General features: G+C 35.4%; 2 protein-coding genes across 2 annotated transcripts; one reads left to right on the top strand and one right to left on the bottom strand.

The window, feature by feature from the left end:
* Positions 1 to 1,771: 1,771 nt before the first annotated feature.
* On the top strand, positions 1,772 to 4,987 carry LOC113767481 (pentatricopeptide repeat-containing protein At1g15510, chloroplastic). Its single transcript, XM_027311591.1, has one exon. The coding sequence runs from the start codon at positions 1,812 to 1,814 to the stop codon at positions 4,431 to 4,433; it is 2,622 nt and encodes an 873-aa protein (XP_027167392.1). The 5' UTR covers positions 1,772 to 1,811; the 3' UTR covers positions 4,434 to 4,987.
* A 529-nt stretch (positions 4,988 to 5,516) lies between these two features.
* LOC113768120 lies at positions 5,517 to 9,289 on the bottom strand. Its single transcript, XM_027312361.1, has 7 exons — positions 8,973 to 9,289; positions 8,287 to 8,402; positions 8,066 to 8,184; positions 7,803 to 7,965; positions 7,462 to 7,688; positions 7,053 to 7,374; positions 5,517 to 6,961 (listed from the first exon to the last, which is right to left on the bottom strand). Exons 1-7 carry the CDS (start codon positions 9,129 to 9,131, stop codon positions 5,626 to 5,628), a joined length of 2,442 nt encoding a protein of 813 aa, XP_027168162.1. The 5' UTR covers positions 9,132 to 9,289; the 3' UTR covers positions 5,517 to 5,625.
* Positions 9,290 to 24,112: the final 14,823 nt, after the last annotated feature.

Genomic DNA, 24,112 nt, shown 5'->3' with positions numbered 1-24,112 from the left:
GATAATTTCATAAATCTCCCATACAAAAAAAAAATCAAAAAACCAAAACAAGAAAAAAAGTTTAATAAAAAGCTGAGTCGACCTGAAGTACTAAATACTTTGAAATTTAAGTTAATTAATTTACATTTCAAAGTTGAAACGTAAGAAAATGAAGAACATAGATTTGTGCAAAATCACTAATTACTCCTATAGGATGTTAAACTACGAAAATGTTTTTCAAACAAAATATACCATTCATTTTGTAATAAGATGTAGTTCTCAAATTGTTGAGAAATAATTTGTTAGAATTTTTATGTAATTTTTAATGTTCACTATAATTTTATAAAACTAAATTTATTGTGCAATATATAAAAAAAGGACCAAAAAAAGAGGAAAAAATGCATAGCGTGACAACGGTGAAATGGCTAAATATAAAAATAACGATAAGCATTCAAATAATAAAAGGCTAAATTCCCATATTATAATATTTGATATTTAGCAAACATGTAATGAAGATTGTATATTTTGTCTACCCAGAAGATTCCGATCTAAACCCAGAAGATTATATATTTTGTCTACCAAATCATCATAACCTACCATCTCTGTAAGGAACAACACTTGTTTCGGTATAGAAGGATCATATGAAATTGACCCTCCTTCGTTTATAATTTTTCCACCCCAATATACTTGAATCACCAAGCAATTATCACTTGACATGTTATACCTATTAGAGACGAGTGTTGATAGCATTTTAGAACCTCATTAATATGCTTATTTGAATAATTAATTGAATCAAATATATATAATTTATAACAAATAAATAAATAATTGCGATTCTATAATTATAAGAAATAATAACAAATAATATAACAAATAAAGGGTAATTAAATAACAACGAATAATAACAAATAGTATAACAAATAACAACAAATAAAGTGTAATTAAATAACAACAAATAATGCATTATAATTAAATAATTAAATCATTTATAACAAATAAATGAATATTTAATAAATAACAAATTAAACCTAATTCATCACCTTAATTAAATGCATTTAATCGAATCTCTTAAAATTAATTTACTCAATTAATTAAACTAATTAATTCACTAAATCAATTAAAGTGAATTGCATTTATCAACTAGCTTAACAAATAAAGTGAATTGCAATTCACTCAATTCGATGTGAATTGCAATTCACTCAATTGAGTGAATGTTCACTCAATTCAATTGAGTGAATGTCAGGTGCCGGGCTGACACAGCCCGGCACTTGACATCTTTTTTCAAAAAAACAATGTGTCAGGTGCCGGGCTGATACAGCCCGGCACCTGACATGTTTAAAAAAAAAAAAATTCTGTCAGGTGCCGGGCTGTCTCAGCCCGGCACCCATAGTTTTATACATGAACTCTGTCAGATCCGCAAGTGTCTGACTTTTCTTTTTTACACCTATATTCTAATCAATTAGCCCAAGAGTTAAGAGCAGCGTAGCATCCTCATTTCAATTTGGCTATCCTGATCAAAACCATAATGTCATTCTACCATAAAAAGAGCTAATTTCTTGTCAAAACTTATATAAAATCAGTTGCAAACTGGCTATGCAGCAAAATTTTAATAACAAGGTATTGTTGCATTTAAGTACAAGCAAAAAGAGCAAGGGAGAAACTCTTTAGCTCGCAAATATAAAATTTGGTGGCTGCAGACGGGGTCGTTTTGTGATCAATCTATGCTGTACATTATCCAATTACCCGGTAGCATGTCTTAGCCGTTAAACCTCAGCCAAAACCCCCACTCGAAACTATCAGACCAACAATGCTCTGCTTCTGCAGCTCCACAAATGGCGGTGTCTGTTAAAACCCCGTCCATTTCTCTCCACTCTGACCTACTCAATCCCCAAGTCTCCAACTTTCAGACCTCCAAGTCCCTAATTTTCTCGAACACTACACAGAAAGCGCATCAATTTCCCCTCAGAAGAACCCGCAGTTCACTCCTTAGCTCCACAGTCCACCCAACTGCTGACCCCAACTCACACCTCACCCAACTTTGCCTCCAAAACCAGCTAGACCAAGCCGTAACCTTCCTAAACACTTTACCAAAAGACCCACAAAGTAATATAGATGAAGAAACATTTATTTCTTTAATTAGGTTGTGTGAATTTAAGAGGGCCTTAAATGAAGGGGGCGTAATTTATGAACATATTCTAAGCTTTAGGTCCCAGTTGAGTTTAAGGTTAGGAAATGCGTTGTTGAGCATGTTTGTGAAGTTGGGGAACTTGAGTGATGCCTGGTATGTGTTTGGTAAAATGGAGGACAGAGATGTGTTTTCTTGGAATGTTTTGATTGGTGGGTATGCCAAAAATGGATATTTTGATGAGGCATTGGATTTGTATCATAAGATGTTGTGGGCTGGTTATAGGCCTGATGTTTTTACTTTCCCCTGTGTTTTAAGAACTTGTGGGGGTATGGGGGATTGGAGTAGGGGTAGAGAAATTCATGTTCATGTAATTAGGTTTGGATTTATATCAGATGTTGATGTGGTTAATGCTTTGATCACTATGTACGTGAAATGTCATGATTTGGGTAGTGCGAGAATGGTGTTTGATGGAATGCTTAGGAGAGACAGAATATCATGGAATGCGATGATTTCGGGGTATTTTGAGAATGGTGAATGTTTTGAGGGGTTGAGGTTGTTCTTTTTGATGCGGGAGTATTGTATTAACCCGGATTTGATGACAATGACTAGCGTGATCTCAGCATCTGAGGTTCTTGGTGATGAGAGGTTTGGTAGGGCTCTGCATGGATATGTGGTAAAGACTGAGTTTGGGGTTGATGTTGCGGTGGATAACACATTGATTCAGATGTACTCAAGTGTTGGGAAGTGGGAGGAAGCTGAAAAAGTTTTTAGCAGGATTGAGTTAAAAGATGTGGTTTCTTGGACAGCAATGATTTCTGCTTATGAGAGTAATAGTTTGCCTGAGAAGGCTGTTGAAACTTATAAAACGATGGAGCTACATGGTATTATGCCAGATGAGATCACCATCGCCAGTGTTTTGTCTGCATGTACTTCTTTGAGTCTTTTCGACATGGGTGTTAGGCTTCATGAGCTTGCCAAGACTACAGGTCTTGTATCATATGTTATAGTTGCGAACACTCTTATTGATTTTTATTCGAAATGCAAATGCATTGATAAGGCCCTGGAGATCTTTCATCAGATATCTGACAAGAACGTGATATCTTGGACATCGATTATTCTTGGGCTTCGGATCAACAACAGAAGTTTCGAAGCCTTGATTTTCTTTAGGCAAATGAAACTCAGCGTAAATCCTAATGATGTTACATTGATCTCTGTTCTTGGTGCATGTGCTAGAATAGGAGCTTTGATGTGTGCAAAGGAGATACATTCTCATGTATTAAGGAATGGGTTGGCATTTGAGGGTTTTCTACCCAATGCACTCCTAGACATGTATGTGCGATGTGGAAGGATGGCCCCTGCATTGAATCAATTTAGAATACAGAGACAGGACGTTGCTGCATGGAATATTTTGCTAACAGGATATGCCCAGCGGGGGCAGGGCACGCAGGCCATGGAGCTATTTGATAGAATGGTGCAGTCAAAGGTTGAGCCAGATGAAATTACTTTTATATCTCTTCTATGTGCTTGTAGTAGATCAGGCATGGTGAGCGAAGGCTTGACTTATTTTCAGAGCATGAGAGACGCTTACTGCATTGCTCCAAATTTGAAACATTATGCTTGTGTGGTAGATTTACTTGGTCGTGCAGGGAAGGTCAATGATGCTCTTGATTTTATACATAAAATTCCCATAAAAGCAGATGCAGCTATCTGGGGAGCCTTGTTGAATTCATGCAGAATTCACCGACAAGTTGATGTTGGGGAACTTGCAGCAAGGCACATAGTGGAAATGGATAAAGAGAGTGTTGGTTACTACATGCTCTTGTGCAATTTCTACTCTGAGTGTGGTAAATGGGATGATGTTGCACATCTCAGGAGAATGATGAGAGAAAAAGGGATTACTGTTGATCCTGGATGTAGTTGGGTAGAAGTAAAGGGCAAAGTCCATGCCTTTCTAAGTGGTCACGATTTCCACCCTCAAATAAAGGAACTTAATGCAGTTCTGGAGGGATTTTATGTTAAGATGAGAGCAGAAGGTCTTACTGAGCCTCAGAGCAGTTCCGAAAATGAACTTGAAGCTTCAAAAGCTGAGGTTTTTTGTGGACATAGTGAGAGATTGGCAATTGCGTTTGCACTGATAAACACTGTCCCTGGGATGCCGATTTGGATAACAAAGAATCTTTATATGTGTCAAAGCTGTCACAGCACTGTAAAGTTTATTTCAAAGGTTGTTCGTAGAGAGATATCTGTGCGGGATACTGAACATTTCCATCATTTCAAGGATGGGAAATGCTCATGCGGGGATGAGGGTTATTGGGGCCATTCTTAGCTTCAGATAGGTTCTAATATATCCCACTTATTCTCAGAAAAACGCTGGATCAACAAATTTATCGGGTTCCATGTACAGTTTGACCGTTTGGAGCTGCATCCAACTATACCGCTTGGAAGAAGAGCAAACACATGCCTTGTGAAAAAGCCTCAGCAGTTCATTGCTTGAGATAGCAGACTAACTGTTCTCCCTACACGCCCTACTAAATGTATTGCTGTTAGACGTCGAATTTGTTGGTCAAGTGAATTGAGATGCTTAGGTTGAATATTTGTTAGTAAAAACTGGGTTAGCTGCTTGGGACGTCAGTTGTACACCATGAGGAGCCCAATTTAACTCGTTGGCCCTCGTCTCTCTTCCCCTTGTACCACTTAACAGTCCTTATACCAAAAAGAAAGTGATAGTGATATTAGCATGAAATAGTTTGTTGTTAACTTAGTGGTATATCTCTGATAGAGCAAAAACTGTTTAGCTAGCAATGTAACAAGAGAGGAGTATAGGCTTTTGTGGTAGTAATGGCAAATTTGCTAAGATGAGAAATTTACCAAATATAGAAAAATGACCGGTCTATGCTTTGTTTTATTTGAAAAAGACTTCTTATACTTTGTCCAACATACTTTTCACAGATCAGTAATCTCTGGGTTTGGGTCGGGTGGCTTGTTTGGATAGTGTTGCATATGAAGTGTTCCGAATAAGGCGCTCAAGCAGGTTTCTTTACTGCTGTACACAACTTTTTATTGTTCACTTGCTAATCAGCTGGTTGTGCATGAAACACTGCTGTAAATATTGCCAATAACCAATCATCAGTTATTGTCTTTCACATGAATAGATATGAAATCATAAAAACATCATGAAATTAGGGTGCCGGGGGAGGGGGGGGGGTTTGGGGGGTAAAGGGGAATCATCATTGAACTTGGATTTCCCTTTTTCTTTTAAAATTTTGGCAGATGATATAATTGACTGCAATACACAGATTCTTCACAGGGTAGCGGACACAGAAAGCTAATGTGTTTGAATCCTATCAAACAAGAAGTTGTTATTGCATGTCTTGCATAACAAATAATTAGCACACATGAATCAAAATCAAACAACTCAAACCTCACCAATCAATCATATTGCTGTAGCAGAGTGTAGCTAACACTCTAAACGAAGAATGTGAAGAGAAGATACAAGTAAAATATGTAACTTGACTGTTTTAAAAAACTCTCTTGATTGTCTTGATTGTTGACTTGATGATGTTGTTTTCTCCCATGTGTCTCTGATCACCATCAGCATCATCACCAATGACCAAGGGCTTCTTGCCTATGCAATCTACTCTCTTCTTCATACCACTGAAGATCAGAGATGGAGAAGATGGAATCCGTCTAAAACTCCTCGCACTTTCAGATCTCACAAGTTCCTTTTCCTTACCATTCTTCCCCTTCCTTTCATTTACAACATTGTTATCATGGTTGTCTGCTCCTTTGTTATCAGATCTTATCTGATGTGCATTGCTTTTCTCTGGTTTTAATCTGTATGGAGGGTTCTTAATTGGCGTGTCCCTGGATTTCAGCTCAAGGATACCTTTCTTTTTATCTCCCTGCATCTCTCCAGTGTTCGAAAATGACTTCCTCCTAGTTTCAATCTCAACAATCTCTTTTTCGCTTTTCCCCCCACCTTTCACAGGGATTTGCTGCTGGCTGTCAATTTCATCAACGCATTCCAGGTCCTGCCCTTGTTGAGCTTCTGAAATCTTGAATTCCTTTTGTGGATACACAAGATCTAGCTTCACAATTATTTCATCAGTCTTGTTACATTCATTTTGATTCACATCACGAGGATATGAATCAGCATCTTCTTCTGCATTCTCCATCAGCATCTGAAGCCACTTTTCAACATTTCCTTTACCACGTTGCTTTCTGCTCTCTTCATCCTCCTCATCTTCTGGTGCATCATGAGCAGGAAAGCGTATGTTACCTATCATCCCATCCTCCCCTATTTCCAGGTTATGAAGTTTTTCATCAATTGACTTCTGCTCAGCTGCTATGGCTTTGTGATTTCTAGACTCCCCGTGCTTTTCCATGCTAGTCCTTAGAACAGTTTCTTTGGTTTCTTCTCCTAGTTCTTCTTGCTCCCCATTTTCTTTCAAGGATGATGACCCAGCTTCTGATGCTTTCTGCTCCTCCTCCAAAAACTTTCTCAGTTCCTTGTGCAAAGGACCATTGGACTGAAATCCTTGCACATACAGGGCATTGTTTTCTAGCAAGGCATTTCTCATTTCCATCTGCATTTTGTTCTTTGACTTACTTTCAGGTAAATACAGAACAATCTTGTTTTCTACCTCGTCAGGAAGAAAATCATCCATTCTTGATCTCTTCCTTGCCTGTACCCATTCAGGTCTTACTTGTTTTTCTAGCTCGTCCCTTTGTTTGAACTTCTTATGCAGTTCCCTCTCTGATGTATCACAAATTGCTTTCTGAGCTTCAAGTCTAGCCATGAGTGCGTTGGCTGCTGCCTGATTTAGCCTGACTTGTTCTTTGTAAACAACACTCCTGCAAGAGGAGAATGCAAATATATCTCAACTCACCAATAAATCCAAGCAGGATGCTACTCTTAAAGAAAATTGTGCCATATTAATCTTACTGGTGCATGGCATCTCGAATCATCTTTTCTAGCATTGCTCTGTATGAAGATTGTGCCTCAGCTAGCCGTCGACACTTTTCAGCCCTTCGTCTTCTTTTTATCAGCACCAACTCCAAATCTTGTATGCTGACATGTTCCTCCTCAGTCTTCTGCCTCAGTTCATCAACTTCCACATCTAATTTCTGTAATTCAGCTTGGATCTTTGCTGTTTCTTCTCTCTTCCTCAAAGAATCCCTGGCAATTACAATGGCCTGGTAAGGGTTGCTGCTGATCATCCCTGGGTCTTCATTTTCTTTGGAAGCAGGCTTTAATTTTTTTGCAGCTGCCACAACCAACATGAAAACAAATAAGCAAAAGTAAAGCTCAACGGTGCAAAACCAAGAAATCGTGAAGTATTTTCTTTACCGACCAATGATGGGTGTTGTTGATCTTGGTTTTCTGTTGACGTCCAGTGATCTCAAAGCTGATGAAGCTTCCATAGATTCCCTTCGAGATAGAACAACGGCAGCTGGGGCCAGACCAACCTTCTTTTTGGATTCCATGAAGTGTTGTGGAAAAGAATGTGAATCAACTGTCTGACAAGCATTCAGTTCTTCACTTTCACCCTCAGCAAACAACCACGAGAATGCTCTACGCCTATATCATCAATGTATACGTAAGAATAACATTACCTTCAATTATATTTAAAAAAAAAAAGGAAAAATATACTAATTGAACTTTGCTTTCTTCGAAGAGAAATGTACGACAAACCTGAAATCTGAATTGGATGAGGCAAAGATGGACAAGAACTGATTTATGGACACACCAACTTGAAGATCCCACCATGGTATGAGAAATTCCAGTGTATTATGCTTCTTCTTGCACACTTGCCACTGCAGAATCCTTAAATTGCTAGCTACTGTCAATCCTCCTCCTGCATATTGTGTTAAAACAATATTAATGATTCAAATTCTACAGACCGAGACCATATCGGGAGTAGGGAAAAAAAATTTAGGCAAACACTAGATCATTACTTGATAAAGGAAACCAATGGTCAATTTCCCATGCAAGCGGCGAAGCAGCATCAGCATGATAATACAGAACATTGCCATACGGGTCAACACGAAATATTTCAGGATCAAAACCAGCATTTCTGATTAATTGAATTAGTAAACAAGTGTTAGAAACCAACTTCTGTGGGAAAATTTCAGAGATTTTTCATGCGAACAAAGAACAAGAAAGTTTCAATCTTTACCCAAGGTGGTTGAGTTGTTTCCAAAGGAGACCGAGGAAAATCTTGGGCTTGGTAGTTGGCTTTGCTTTCGAGTCAATGATGGGGAACAATTCATCTAGCTCCTGTGCTTTCACAACCTGTTAGCAAATCAGCTTGCAAGAATCAGAGAAATTCACAACATATTTCAAAATTAAGGTATAGCATTAGATTGCGTGGTTGGTGTAAGAGTCCCACTTTTGAGATTAATACGCAAGACAAAAGACCACCGCCCTTAGACTTGATACATAACAACAATTCTGAACGTAAAAGGGGGTGATGCGGGCCTGATAATTACACGACTAATTGATGTTCTGAGAACCACCGTATTATCAGAAATGATTTTTCAAGAAACGAGCAGCCAATCCAAAGCAACATTAAATTCGTCGTAGTTGACTTCAAATGAAGAGAAACAACAATGCTTCAGCATAAATTGGGCCCTAAATCATCAAATCGTCCCAATATTTATAACTAAAAAGACAGATTGTAGCCCAGAAACCTTAAACAGTTATAATTAAGAACTCATATAACAGATCAGTTGAGCTCATATTTTTATTCTGGGTTCTCACCAATTAAATAGACCTTCAATTCAAAGCCCAAAAAGACAGGGAAAGAAAGGAAAAAAAAAAGAAAAAGAAAAGGAAGGAAGGAGTTCTTCAATAGCTGGTTACCTCCTGTTGAGGAAGAGCAAAAGGGATGAAAGCGAAAGGAGGGCCATGGCTATAGGGTCCTAAACTTCTATCTCTGCAAAGCTTGGCGTAAACTTTTGGGTAACCCAGTGCTTCGTCAATAGCAAGTTCATCTTCAGTGAAGACGAGATCGCCGGCCATCACACTACTGTCTTCCAGAACCAATACTAATTGGCAGAGAATTCACAGCTTTGGATTTCAGAGAGAGTCAAGTTCTTGATGTATACTGAGTAAAGAGACCAACGGTCGATCAAGTTTGTTTGAAAAAAGTTTTTCCTTTCTTTAAAATTGAAAAAAAAAATGAAGAAGATGGTGGAAGTGTTGTAACGGCTAGATACGCTGCTGTCCCACGAGTCGCAACGGGCTGAGCATTACTACTACTATTTACTTGCTCTTTGACTAAACAAATTGATTACTCTACCTTTGCCTTTGTGGGCTTGAGCTGTGGAGAGGCCAAGAAAAATCAAAATGTCTTTACTTTGTGAAAGGACGAAAATGCCTTTGACCAGTGAGTTATGAGCTGTGTGCTATTTTTATTTTGGGAAAATCGTCAATTTAGTCCCTAAACTTTTTTTTTCTGTCAATTTAGTCCCTATACATTATTTATAGCTAATTTAATCCCTAAACTTATGTTTCGGTTCCAATCAAGGAGCTTAGCGGCGGCGCCACCGCATAATTTCCATCAGCTTCCCAATCGAGCAACCCATAAGGGGTATTTTAGGAACTTTCATCATGGAGCCTTAACCAAAATTAACCGAAACAAAAGTGTTGTGAGAAATACCCACCCAAGCTTCCTATTCTTCCAAAAACAAGCCTCCGGCATAAGCTTAGCCGCTGCCGTCCTCATGGGCTCAGACTTACACCTGGTCAATACAAACGGCTCGTAACCCCTGGCGTTCACCAGCTCCTGTTCAATCATAGCCGCCATAGACACAGCTGCTGCCGCCGGCAGAGAGCAGGAAGACCTCGGCGGCAGAAAAATCTCCGGCTGCTGTTGTTCTTGCTCTTGCTCTTGCTCTTGCTGTTGGGACATAAGCTCCTGTGGCGGTGGGTGTGGTTGTGGTCCCATTGGAGGTGGGGGAGGATGATTGGAGTCGGTGCAGCTGACTTCCATCTTTGGGTCCTCTGGAGCGTTGACTAATTTCTGGTTGGTGACAGCTGTTGCTGGCCGGCTCTCCAGTAGCCCAGCTGCTGCTGGGTTACCTCTCCAGCAACCCAAAAAGGTAGCGGCAGCCACCGGAGGAGCCTCCGCAATCCTATTTCCAGAAACATCGTACTTGTTGTAAGCCACTGCCGTCTTCGAAGGAGCCTTCTCCGCCATCCTCTTTCCATAAACATCGTAATTGTTAGGAGCCACCGCCATCGCTCTACTGCTGTGAGGCCCAGCCTTCTTCTTGTTGTTTTTCAGTCCAAAAACCATGAGACGCCATGGCTGGCAGTGTCCTCTTCACCCTTTATAGGTAAAGCTACTCTTGCTCTGCTTTTCCGTTACAGTCATTGCCGTTAATCAATTACTCCAAAATGTAAACAAACACCTCTGCAACAATTCCTCCTTCCTCAACAACAATTTGTTCCTTTAATCCAAATGCAATAATGTCCATGAAAGAGGACGCATATATAATCAATTTCACCTTATTATCCTCACATTCGTTTGTCTGTTTGTGCAATTATTATTACTGCAGATTGTGGAATGTCAGTTTTCAGTTTGCTAGTTGCCACCTTCTACTGTTTCCTGGGCCTTTTTCTCGGGAACGCCATAGCCAAAATCACCGTCACCACCGTCTTTTCTTTTATGGTAAAAATAAGTAAATGCATCTCTCCCTCCCCCCCCCCAAAACACAAAACACCTTCTCACCATAGTCGCCATCACTGGAGTGTGAAGTGTGGACCAATCCCTTTTTCCCTTTCCCTCTCATGTGGGATGACAAGAACAGGCCTGAGTCCACTGGAGCCTTAACTAGATTCGATATCCGGCTGCATTCGAGGATGGGTTGAAGGTGCTGCATTGGTTGGCCTAGCAGGCCACCACCCCCTCTTCTGTGAAAGCTGAGCAAGAAATTTTTGTCCAAGCAATTTTTTTGTTTTCATTTTGGGTTTTGAGTGGGTATTTCTCACAACACTTTTATTTCGGTTAATTTTGGTTAAGGCTCCATGATGAAAGTTCCTAAAATACCCCTTATGGGTTGCTCGATTGGGAAGCTGATGGAAATTATGCGGTGGCGCCGCCGCTCAGCTCCTTGATTGGAACCGAAACATAAGTTTAGGGATTAAATTAGCTATAAATAATGTATAGGGACTAAATCGACAGAAAAAAAAAGTTTAGGGACTAAATTGGCGATTTTCCCTTTTATTTTTTATTACCAAAGAGCCAATGGGGTTGTATCAATTATGTGCTGAGATCTTAACAGTTTAGCGCATTTAGACGTTTTCAGTGATTTTTAAACATTTGAAAAAGGCAAATTGTATGATCATCATTGAGATCATAACAGTTTAGCGCATTTAGAAAAAAGTGTTGTAGTACTAAAAAGGTACGAAAAAGTTTCTTAAAAAGATTCACCATTTCATAAGAGTTAAATGCATCAAACCCCCTAATTCTACCCTCAATTGCACTTTATTCATCTCAACTCAATAAATAGTCACTTTACCATCTGCTTTATATTTTAGGACAAAAGTATTCGTTTCATATTAATTATTATTTTATTTATTTTTCTTCTTTTTTGCCCTTTTTCGACTTGTCTCTCTTTTTATATATTTTTCAATTTTTCTCCATTTTCTCATGTAATTAACTACTTTTTCTATTCGCTATTATTACTTATATATTAATTTTAATCTTCTTAAACTTATTCTTTATTTATTTCAAGTTTTTTTTTTTTTACTTTTTGTTCTTGAAAGTAATAATGATAATAAAGTATAACGAAGTATATGTTATCTATGTGCACAGATTATTTCATACATCACTTAAATCAATATGTCTAGAGCTTAAAATAAATTAGTTTTTAATGACAGTAATAACAAATTCAAATCGTAATAATATAGTGGTTAATTAACTGTACATAAAAAAGCAAATAAAAATATTGCTTTATTTTTTGGGATATACTTTTAAATATTAAGTAATTTATGGTTTTAGTTTGCTAATATCCTTTTAAATAGTCAAATTACTAGTAATCTAAAACTTTCTTATTGTGACAGGCATATATCATTTTTTTACACTCTACAATTTATCTTGAATTTTCTAGATGTGCAAGCAAATGAATCAAGAATGAAATTATAAGTAAAAGATAATTATAATATTTTAATAAGCGTCCAAATTAGTAATGCTTATAAGAAAGTGAAATAAAATAGTGATACAAGAGAAGTGAAAAAAATAGTAAAAAATAAAAAATAAAATAAAGCAGTGGAAAAGAAAAAGGAATAGATTAGACAAAACAAGAAATAAAATAAAATAGTAAAGGTACTTTTGTCTTACAATACAGAATAGGTGTGCAAAGTGCTTATTTAAGTTCGGGGGGACAAAGCGCAACTAAAGGTAAGGTTCAAGGGAGTTTAGTGTATTTAACCCTTTCATAAAATATAATTTTATCATTTTCAATTGGTAAAAACGGATAATTCTCTCACAAAAAGATCATGTGTCTGAATTTCATTGCCGATTTGAGAGCTATATTGATAAGTAATTAGTAAAGTTCTCTAATGTATGGTCTCGAGAGCATTGCTCTGCTATATAATGATAAGCGGAATCAAAACCATTCAAACTTTTGCTTACCAAAAAAGGATATAACACATTTTTTTTGGTTTTCTTGAAAAAAAATGTGTACAAAAAGATTTCAATAGATGATCTAGCAGCACATAACTAATAGTATAGAAGCATAATCATTTGTTCCATTGATGGTCAGGGCTCCAACTAATAATTTAGCTCCGGTTCGAAGAGTCTTTGGGTGCCAATGCAGCAATGCGTGCTGTAAACTAACAATAATCTTCTTTCGTGGAGTTTCTTGCGTGTGCTTTTCCAGAAAATTTTTGCTAAACAATTACAATGGACAAATTTCAGAGTAATGAGCTTTTTCCTCATGTACAATGATTAGTAATTGGATTATCTGAATGCTATTTTGCTCTTCAAAAATGAGAATATTATTTAAACTTGCAAGGGCCTTTTAAAAGTTTTGTCAAACATGTCAATGCTTTCTATCATTCTTAATAACACTTCAATTATTGTTAATGACACACTATTTTTTTTTATTTTTTTGTGAAAAACACAAGAAAAAAAATAGAATGCCAATAACATTACATATTTTTTCTTCTCTCTCTATACTTTTTTTTGCTCTTGCCGCTAAAGAAATAGATAGTGGCATAAATGAATTTGTAAGCAGTTTTAATATATATCTAATGACTGTACAACAATTGTTTGGATAGAGTATTATTTGAAATATTATTTGGAATAATTACTGTAACACTTTTTGTGATGTGATGCATGTGAGATAAAAAGGTAATTAAAAATATAAAAAAATGAGTTGAAAAATGTGTTTACGATACAAACTAAAAATTTTTTGGGATAATTTCACAAGTCCAACTTTGTTCATGGGAATTAGGATCTGGTGCACAAAGAGCTTTAAAAAACAAAAAAAATCTTCCAAATTATTGGACCAAGGTGCAATGATTGCATTTGAATTTCTCATTAACATATCTAGTCTATGCGCGAATGCCGTTGTTTCCAATTGAGTTCCAATTGCTGACGTGGCGCGTTGCCATTGGCCAATTGATGGTCGTCCATCCGTGTGAATTCCCTCGTGTGAATTGGACGTCTGCCGATTGTTTTGTTTCTTTGTTTACTTGGAGTGGTTGAACCGCTGATGTGGCCAATCGCTATTCGCTGGAGAATAACGATTATTCTCTGGTGGTGATTTAGTTTTTTTTTTTATTATTATAACATCAACTAAATAGACAGAGAGGCAAAAGATTTGCCAAGATTCTCTCTTGGTGTGCACGTGACTCATTTATCTTCTACCATTAATTTGTTGCTTTCGGATTTGGTGAGGCGCTGGGCTCGAGAAAGAGAGACATCAGAACTCAGAAGAATACCTTTCCTCCTCTCCTTCTTTCAATGTCCGTCTCTCTCGCCCAGAAAGCCCTCTTCATCTCTTGTTGTTCCTGTTCTCTATCACTAAGGATGCCATTTTCCCTCTCTTATCCTTCATTTTTCCGATCGACAATAGCAAAAACCAAAGATATGGTGGGTATTTTTTACTTCAAAATCTCTTCCTCCCTCTTTCCAGAGCTTCTCTAATCTTTTTCTTTTCCCCTTTTTTGCGGGTTTAGATGTCTAATTTTTTTTCTTTTGTGATATTGCGATGTTGCAGGTATGAAATTTGGAGACTTTCTCCATCGTCGTCATGCTATTTTGTAAGTTTTTTCCTCTCTTATCCTTCGTTTTCTCTTATCGACAACAACAAAACCAAAGATCTGGTTGGGTTTTTTTGCTTCAGTTCAAAATCTCTTTTTCTTTCTTTTTCCAAAGCTTCTCTAGCTTTTTGTGTTTTTTTCCCTTTCATTTTTAATTTCCTTTTTGCCCTTTTTGTGATGTTTTGATGCGTAGTTACGAAATTTGCAGATTACCTCCGCCATTCTCATGCTTTTTTCTAAGTTTTTTCCTCTTTTTTAAAGGTAAGTTCTATAGGGTTATTTTCTAAAAAAAGACTTATTTTTGCTGTATCCTCCCCTTACTTTTGCCTTATTTCCATCTTTTATGCATTTAACAAATTTGAGTAAGTTCTTTCTGGTGGATTTAAAAAGTTTTTTGCCCATGTTTGATTATAGTTTGTATATTTTTGTGATGTTGCAGGTCCAAAATTTGGAATTTTCTTTGCTTCTCTCAAAAAACTAATAATGTGGTAGTATGGATCAACATTATTCCCAGCCTGTTTTGCATAATATTGGTGAATATTTTGAGCCAGCCTTCTTCTATTCGCTTATATGTGATTACAGTTTATACTCTGCTTTTCTTTATTTTTTTTCTCTACAAAAGAGATTGCTTTGGATTTTTTTTCATTTATTTATTTGTTTTTATGACCTTTTAGATTAAGTTTCAATTTTGGTTATCATGAAGTGTTTATCCTCTTAGTTGTGTCTTGGAAAGTTTAGTTTTCTGACATGTTTTCTTGAGCCTTTTATATTGAAAATTTATAAATCCTCACTAGATGTTGGGACTCATTTGTGTATTTCATGGGTCTGTCCCTTTTGTGTTTTTTCGTACGTAGGGTTGCTTTTTTTTTTCTTCTTATTTTTCCCCCTTTTTGTTCTAAAGTACTGTAATGATACAATCATATTTTATTTATCAAATGTTTGATAGAATGCTAAAACCATTAATTTGTTATATAGTAGCTAAAATTGGGGAAAAAAATTGTCCACTCTAACCCACTTTCTTGACTTTTAACCGAAAGGCTTTGTTCCTCTATCTATGAATTTCCTCTTCCTCTTCTCATGGTCTTCACTTGCTAATAAAAAAGGAGAGCTATATATGCTTATGTTATCTCTTCTTCTATTGTAGTTTTGAAAAAAGAAAAGTGGAGATTGTTATGTGATAAAGCCTCTAAAATTTCTCAAGGTACTTTCCTCTATTTTATAGTATTCTCTGTATCATCATTTGGCCAGTAACGCTTACTAATTCTTCTGCACGGAGGTTATGGTAGGCTTCCTTTTTTCCACCTCCGACATCAGTGCACATGAGGTGATAAAGTGGGTGTATTTCTCTTCTTCTTTTGTTTAGGCCTTTATTTTCCATAGTTTGGTTGCCCGGTCTACGTGATTTTCCTCCAAAGAAATGTTTTTGCAAGAGTTCTCTCCTGAATTTCTCGCTTTTGACCATGGGCTCGAGGAGTCTGGACAACCAAGTTTAATCCTTTTTTTAACTGATCTTTATTTTGTTGAATGTCTCTAACAAATATTTGTGTTATACACTAATATGTATTATTGCCTTTTAAGGTGGCTTTTTATTTCCACCTCATTTATCACATACATTCAATAGATGATTTTACCTTTTTTATCTCTTTTTTCCAATTTACCTAATTCAATATGCATTGTCAGGTTCTCTATACAGAGCTCCGGAACATTATGATTTGTTATCTAACATTCGGCAGTTAGTTAAGGTATTTTCCATCATACTTTTTGTTTAATAGTTATCAAGAAATAGTTTTTGCTCTTTTTTCCAATTTACCTAATTCAATATGCATTGTCATGTTCTCTATACTGAGCTGCAGAACATTATGATTTGTTATCTAACATTCGGCAGTTAGTTAAGGTACTTTTTGTCATACTTTTTGTTCTTTAATAGTTATCAAGAAATTGGGGGCCTTTTACAACATGTATGTGTTTTGTTTGTCCACTGCAACAATGTATTATCAGGAATTTGTATTTAATTATATGCTTTTGGTATTATGTTAAATATGGTCTAAGTGATATGAAATAGGACTCTACTTCTTCTAAATTTTCAAGTCTCAACTTGTGCACGGATTATTAAAACCATTGACATTCATGTATTTGCTAATAATTGGGTGTTCGATTTTAGTTTGCCAAGTTGCATGTCTGTTAATTTCAATGAATTCATTTGAATGAAGACAATAAATAATGCTTTGCATTTGATGCTTGCTAATAGTCAGTGGTTTATTCCACTGGGGCAAATCTTGCTTTATTTTTTTTAATCTTTAACTCCTTTTTAAAAACTAGAAGTGAGATTTTTTGTCCTTGATAGGTTTACCTTTCAATATGTAAGTTGTTAACTGGAATTGTTTACAGCCTAGAGGGGCCTGACTTTGATGATAATTTCATGGGATATGCTTGACTTCAAAAAATTAATGATAAATCTCATTTTGTGCTTGTGAAATGAATGGTTGAATTTTCCCTTTCTATAAGGCAGAAGTGTTGTTTGGATTTAAGCGTTTTGTCTTCTATTATTTTCTTAAATATGCTTTTAGTACTTCTGGTAATAAAAGAGTTTCACTCATTTGCACTTTAGATGGTTAGGTATTGTTATTTTTCTGGTGGTGACTTTCTTTTAATTGGCAAAAGATTTTTCACAATTCACCTTGAGAATGAAAATTGTGATTCAACTTAAGGTGACATAGCGATAACAAAATAAATGTGCTTAAGAATAAAATGGGCTAAGGCTCGCAAAGAATAAAATGGGCTAAGGCTCGCAAAGAATTAGAGTCTTTAAATTTTTGTCAAATAAAAAAGGTCAAATCATTTCTAATGAAACTACTATTGCATTACTTTGGCATTGATCGTAAACTATGGAAACATTTTGTTTTATTATTGGTTATGCATGCAAGTTCTTTGTGTAATTTTCTAACTAAAGGGGGAGAATTAGCAAAGAATGAAGGGGAAAGCTAAGTGATTTAGTTGTCTTTATCTTCTACTTCTATGCCTGTGATTGTGTTCAAGCATGTTCTAACACTTGATTGAGAAGTTTGGTCAGCTTTTGCTATCACAGTTGTTGAAGAAAAAAAATCAGTAATAAAAAGTTACTTGGGGGCTAGAACAAAAGATAACGAAGTTAAAATAGCAAAACAATGATGTGGAAGGTTAATAATATAGCTATCATGGTAAAGTTTGCTATGCTTTTTTTTATTGTTGGTTTCTTCAAATCTTTCTCCCGATCAAAAGTAGAAGATGAGAAGAAAAATAAGCAGACTAAAAGAAAAACATGGATTTTCAACCTAATCGAGTCATGTAAAATGGCTGTGAACGGATGTTGTGTGCGATGCATGATTTTTTGCATTGTAATTTCTTCTTCTTTCTCAGTACTTCTCTAGCCTTTTGGTTTTTTTGTGGGGTTTAGTAGTCTAATTTTTGTGTATTAATTTGTATACATATGTTGCAGGTGCAAAAAATTGGAAATTTCTTCCAGCATCAGGTTCTATAAAATTTTTCCCTTTAATAACGTGCATTCTATTTGGTTATCATTTTATAGAATACAAATTGAGCTTTCTGTTTCCATCTTGGGCCTAATTTTTTTGGGATATTTGCCATATTGGAATCTTAATTTTTTTTCCAAAATGCATTTAATAAATTTGAGAAAGTTCTTTTATGATTTTTTCCTCTCAAAGATATTTTTGGCCTATCTAATCTGTTTATTTTTTGTGATATTGCAAGTCCAAAAATTGGAACTTTGCTTTCATTCTCTTTCGTGGTTTTCCCTCATCTCTTGTAATTCTTGCTTTTGTTTGCTTTGCTTAACTATTTTTTTTCCTTGTATTTTCTTTATTCTGTTTATTTGCTTACTTAATGTTTCTATCTGTTATTTTTCAATCTGCTGTTTTCTCTAAGCCTTTTTCCTCAAGTGAAAAAAATAGAAAAAAAAATGATTTTGTGTTTGTGGGGTTGCAAAGTAAACATTTGGAGCAAAGCAGAAAAGAAAATGTGAAATTTGTTAGATTGGTTGTCATAGAATCTGGTGAAATGAGGATGGCCTTTGCTATATTTGTCTTAGTTTCAATAGATCCTGAGTCCAAGAAAATGATTCTGGTCCCTAGCATATTTGTCCTACTTGCTATATTTACAGCTTTTTAATTGCTATTGTTTCGTATTAGGTTTATTAATTTATGTTTCTTGTAGAAGAGGAAAATTGTAGTTATAGTACCTTTAGTCGGAGTGGACAGAGGGGATAAATTGTGGTTATATGTTTTTTGTGATTTTTGTAAATTGTGGTTATATTCACATTCGAGAGTTGTGAAGCAAAGAAGTTGGGACTGCTAGCTGAGCCATATTTGGCAGGAGCGCAATCAATGTGTAGTTTGGTTGGCTAAATGCAGCATATGATCCATCTGGGTTATAAGTTCCCGAGAGATGCGAGATTTGTTAGAAATGGATGTGTTAGGAGTTGTATATCATTATTTTGTTTCTATTTAAGAGGTTATGATCTCTTCCAATGTATCAAAAAAAATAAATAAATAAAAAGGTTCCTTTATGATATATATCTTTGGTGCTTCTTGCAGGATTTTTTTTTTTCCTTTTGATTGGCCTTATCCCATAATGTTGTAAAATTACTCTGGCCGCAAAAGTGTATAGAAGTTTTGAGGTTGCTTTCCTCAAAACTCAAAAGACAAGAATATCTTAAGAATCAGTTTGGAATTATATCGAGTAATGCAAATATGTTAATATAGTTGCTTTTAAGTATGAGATTTCATTTGTAAATATTGAGGATACCAAAATATAATTTGTATGTTGGGTCAATGGCCAATAGTATATGTCCTTATTATGTCTTTCTCATGCTCTATTGTATCTTTTAAAGGTATTGTATTATAATTTTCATCTTTTGAACTTTATATTTTTAATAATTTTAAACTAATTATATACTTTTTAAGAACACAACTTTGAATATTTTGTCTGTCATTCACATTTATAATAATTTGTAAAATTAGTGAATATAATTGGGCATTTATCCACCGCGCATCGCGCGGTGAATCCCTCCTAGTTAACATATATAGTAAATGTGTGAATGCCAATCCCTCCAATTGAACCCAATTGCTGACGTGGCACGCTGTGATTGGTCGATTGATGGTAGTCCTCGGTTGATTGAGCTGATGAATTGAATTGAGGACAAAATCGAGATTTCACCTCATCATTCAATAGATAGGGTTTCTGAAGCTGCTGCCGAGAGTCTCTTCTGCACCTCCCTATCTAATCCTCCTCCTCGATTTCTTTCTTTTTTTCTTCTCTCTCATTTTCACTTCTTTTCTTTCCTTGATTCGCTGTTGTCCAGATCTTACTCTTCGTGGCTCTCCGGCTCCATTACTCTCCATTGATCAAGGTGATAACAATGAATGGGCCTCCCTATCTAATCCTTCTTCTTGGTTTCTTTCTCCTTTTCTTCTCTCATTTTTACTTCTTTTCTTTCCTTGATTCGCTGTTGTCCAGATCTGCCTCTCCGTGGCTCTCCAGCTCCATTACTCTCCGTTGATCAAGGTGTAACAATGAATGGGAAGCAAACATTTATTTTACTTTAGGCTACTTAGTCATAATTTTTTCTTCATATTACTTAGCCATATTAAAAATCTTTTTTCCCCTTTTCGTTTTTTCCGCGCATGATTCCTCGAACCCATCTGCTGTAATATTCGTTCCAAAGATATCTTCTTTACACCCCCAATTTTAATATGGATGGTCTGTATCAAAATTAGGGATGCCCAGATATTAGAAATTCGCTAGCTTTTGCTCCAGTCTTGGGATTCAAATCTTGCATTCTTTTTTCCACAACTTTCAACTGTTCGATGTTTCCTGTTTCGTTTCATGGAGTTATCTTTTTAATACAAGAGAGAAAAAATTATGATTACTTTAGGTTACTCAATCATTGTTTTTCTTTCTTTTTTTTTTTGGGCAGATTGGAAGGCAACAGTTGTTCGTCTCATATTTTATGAGAAAAAGGTAGAGGTGAGCTTTTTTTCCTACAGATTAATTCGTGATCATTTGTTTCTATCTTGGAGAGTCGGCTATTTTCTCCTTCCATCTTTAAGATCTGACAAATACATTTTTTATTATTGATTTTTTTCCTATACACTATTATCTTTATTGTTGTGTGATTATTCTCTTCTTGTGCGAACATCTATATGGTTATTCTACTAGCTGTTTTTTTCTCACTTGTTATTGATATGTGCCTTTTTCTTTTTATAAAATTTTTAGTGCTTCTTCTCTCCCGCATTCTCGTTCCTCATGGTGAGTTTTCTAATTTTTGCATCCGTGCTTACTTTTATTTTTTTTCCTGAGCTCTATTTTAAGTTTTTTATTATTGTTATAAGTGTTGTTGCTGTTTATATTTGGAGGATTTGTTTTGTCCACTTTTTTAATTTGCAATTATGGTTTCTAAATTTTTTTCTCTATATATAAGTAGCAAAAAGTAGTTCCTACCTTTATATTTGATTTTAGGTTTTCATCTTCAAGGTCAAAGAACTCAGTAAACGTGGCAAAAAAGGTTATTACCTTTTTGTCTGATTTCATGTTTTTATCTTCAAGGTTAAAAGAACTCATGCAAATATAATGGATTTTAATGTCTTAATATCTGTTTTCCTTGCTGAAAAGTTTTTTATGATTTTTTCAAAATTTCCCCTCGACTTATTTCCTAATCATTCACTTCAAGTAGCACAACATACTAGATCTTATATTTGCAAAATACCAAAACAAACAGGTAGCGTTTGTATAAATCTCCATTTTTGAATTTGTGAAATAGAAGAAAAGAAAATGTGGTCTTCTTATTTCTTGTACTTGCTGTGTGTTTTGAAGTTCAATTGAAACTCATGTGCTTGGAAAACTTTAGAAATTAACATTTTCATTTTATTTTAAATATTGTTGGGGTTGTCAAATTGAATTAATTGAAGAATCTTTAAATATGACACATATGCTCTTATTTTCCAAATGCTTAAAAATTGCACTTTTTGATTGAGTTTTTACTAAATAGGGACAAAAGTAGGATTTCACCTTGAAAAAATGCATATGCAATTAGAATGTATGAACAAAATTAGTTTAGTGGTTCATATATGCCTCAGCAAAAGTGTACTGAAAAAAGAGTTTGATCTCAAATGAAGGGTCCGGACTATCTCACCCACTGGTAATTAGTTAAGCAATGGAGGTATGCAAGTGACCAGCAAATTTAGTACTCAATGAATCGGTTATTACTTTATTTTTGGAGTTAAGATTTTTTGTTACAATCTGTTTCCATCCAAGAGGTTTGCTAATGTGTTGCTTGCTTAACTAGACTTCATCCTCTATATAACATTTTCTTGCCTTGAATCATAAAAGAAATGATAGCCGTATTTTGTTTGGAAAGTGCTCTGCTTTCAATGCTCTATGCTTTTAATTCATGACCCTAAATTGCCTCTTACCACTTCTAAAAATTTTAACATGAAAATCTCATTTATAATTGCATCCATGGCAAGCTTTCGGCTGCCATGTTATCAATTCTTATTCCGTTGATCCCCATGTCATTGGTTTGATAGACTACTATTATTTGAAACATACCCTTTGACATCACCATACTTTTTAATAACTTGGACTAGCATGGAAATAATTACTAGGTAATTCAGTTTTGGGTGTTTTAAATCTGTATTTGCTAAACATGATGTTCCCTGTAACATTTTAGTATGATTAAGTTTGGAAAGTCTGATTTTTATAGCCAGTTTGTTGTACTTTGTGAAATTGGATTCAACTGAGAAAGAAGCCTAAACAGGTTAACGGACAACAATTAAATTTCGAATTGCCAATTGAAAGATTCAATGAGTGAATGTTAAACAGATTTTCAATCTACCTTTAAGTTTTTCTACGAGAAAGAACTTAATGGAAGGAAATGTTACTTTTGAAGTAGATTTGCTAAACTCTCTTGTAAATTACAGTAGGATGCATAATCCATGCCAAATATGGCATCTAGATGTTCCAGTAGAAGAAGACCCCTCTACTTTGAGAGAAAATGGTATAGACTTCTTTGCAGGATCTTAGAATACAATTATTATTTCTTCCACTTTTGTTTTTAGGCTGAGGCATATATGCCATATCTGCCGCATCTTCTTTCCAGGTATCTTTTGTTTTGTAGCTACTGCATTTCAATTGTGTTGTTGCAGTTTGCAAGAATTATTATGGTGCTCTTGATTCTCATTGGGCAAGATCCAAGTAATGAACTTTGCCACGAATCCTTGAAAGTTACTTCTTATGTATGATTTGTTTATAGCCTTTCCAATTACCAATAACTTCAATTCTTTGGCACTGCTTGGATTAAAAACAAAATTAGGTTAGCTTGAGATATGAAACATTTCAGATTTCGTCATTGTTAGATAAATTTTATAGGCAAACATGATTGGTCTTTTTTTTGTGTGTTATTTATGAGCAATAATTTGATTTGGACAGCAAATCAGCAAATCTTTTGTTGTTTTTGTTGGAATCCTCTATTCGTAGGCTAGAAACATGCACAAAACTAAACTTCTTCGAAATGCTACAGCCTTAAGAAATCCAGGATTGGCAGGAGCAAAAGAACTCAGTAGAGACTCCTCTGGTTGTTGGATGGAAGGCTATAGTAGAAACAGTGCAAACTTGGGAATTGCTATCAATATTTTGGCTGAACTATGGGGTTTTAGAGACGGAATTATGCTTGCTTTGGAGTTAAATTTTCAATTCCTAGATATTGAAGTTGACTGCCTTGACATCATATCTCTAATGAAATCAAATACTCTCAGTAATCATAATAATAATTGTTTGCAATATAATTGTTGATTGCAGAGTCCTATTGCGGTTGCAACAGGAAGTGAATAGATGTGTAGATGGGCTAACTAGATTGGGAGGCAAGATGGAATGGCATTTTGTAATTTTGGATTCCTATCCTCATGAACTACCTTTTGCTTTAGATGAAGATTTGAGGGGAAATTTTTTTCCTCGTAATACTTGTTTGGCTTGTACTTGGTGTTTTATTTAATCTATTTGTACCCAAAAAACAGGAAAATGTTCCAGAGCATTTTTTTCCTTCTCCTATGTGACTTGACCAAAACTAACCGTTATAGGAGACATCCGGTCTTTAAAATTTCGATGGATGAGTATAGTCCAGAAAGTACTACCAAGTACCAACCAATCGAGACTACTAACTTTGTTCCCCCCACCGCCAAGTGTAGCTGCTACAGTACTTTATTTGGATTGATACAATATACTATTGCACGAGTTACTTCTCCATGAATGTTGAGTTTGACAAACATATATAAAGCCAATCTCGGCTATTTATACTTATTATGTGATTTTTTGGATTATTGTTTCTTTCATTGAATTGTAATACATAAGTGGGTACAGTTGAACAAATTTGAAAATTTACTTGGCATAATTGAAAACTCTTGCTAAATTTGAAAACTCTTGCATTCCCCAATTGAAAACTCTTGTATGCGAATTAATCTCTAACTATTTTACCCAATTTTTTTTTGTCAATCTTTCTTGAAACAATTTATTAAACAAAAGGAACACCTTTACCAAGATTATTAAGAAACTTTGTAGGCGGAGTTGGCTTTATTTGTTTTGCTTGATATTAGATCTCATCATGATTGCGGTATGGCTTTTCCGGCTATTGGAGTAAGTATTTTGATTCTAAATTATTTCTTAACAAAAAGTTGAATCGG

Source organism: Coffea eugenioides, chromosome 4, assembly GCF_003713205.1.
Source record: "Coffea eugenioides isolate CCC68of chromosome 4, Ceug_1.0, whole genome shotgun sequence".
NCBI classification, from domain to species: Eukaryota; Viridiplantae; Streptophyta; class Magnoliopsida; order Gentianales; family Rubiaceae; genus Coffea; species Coffea eugenioides.
Note: the sequence above shows the minus strand (reverse complement) of the source record. Positions and strands in the feature narration are given on the sequence as shown.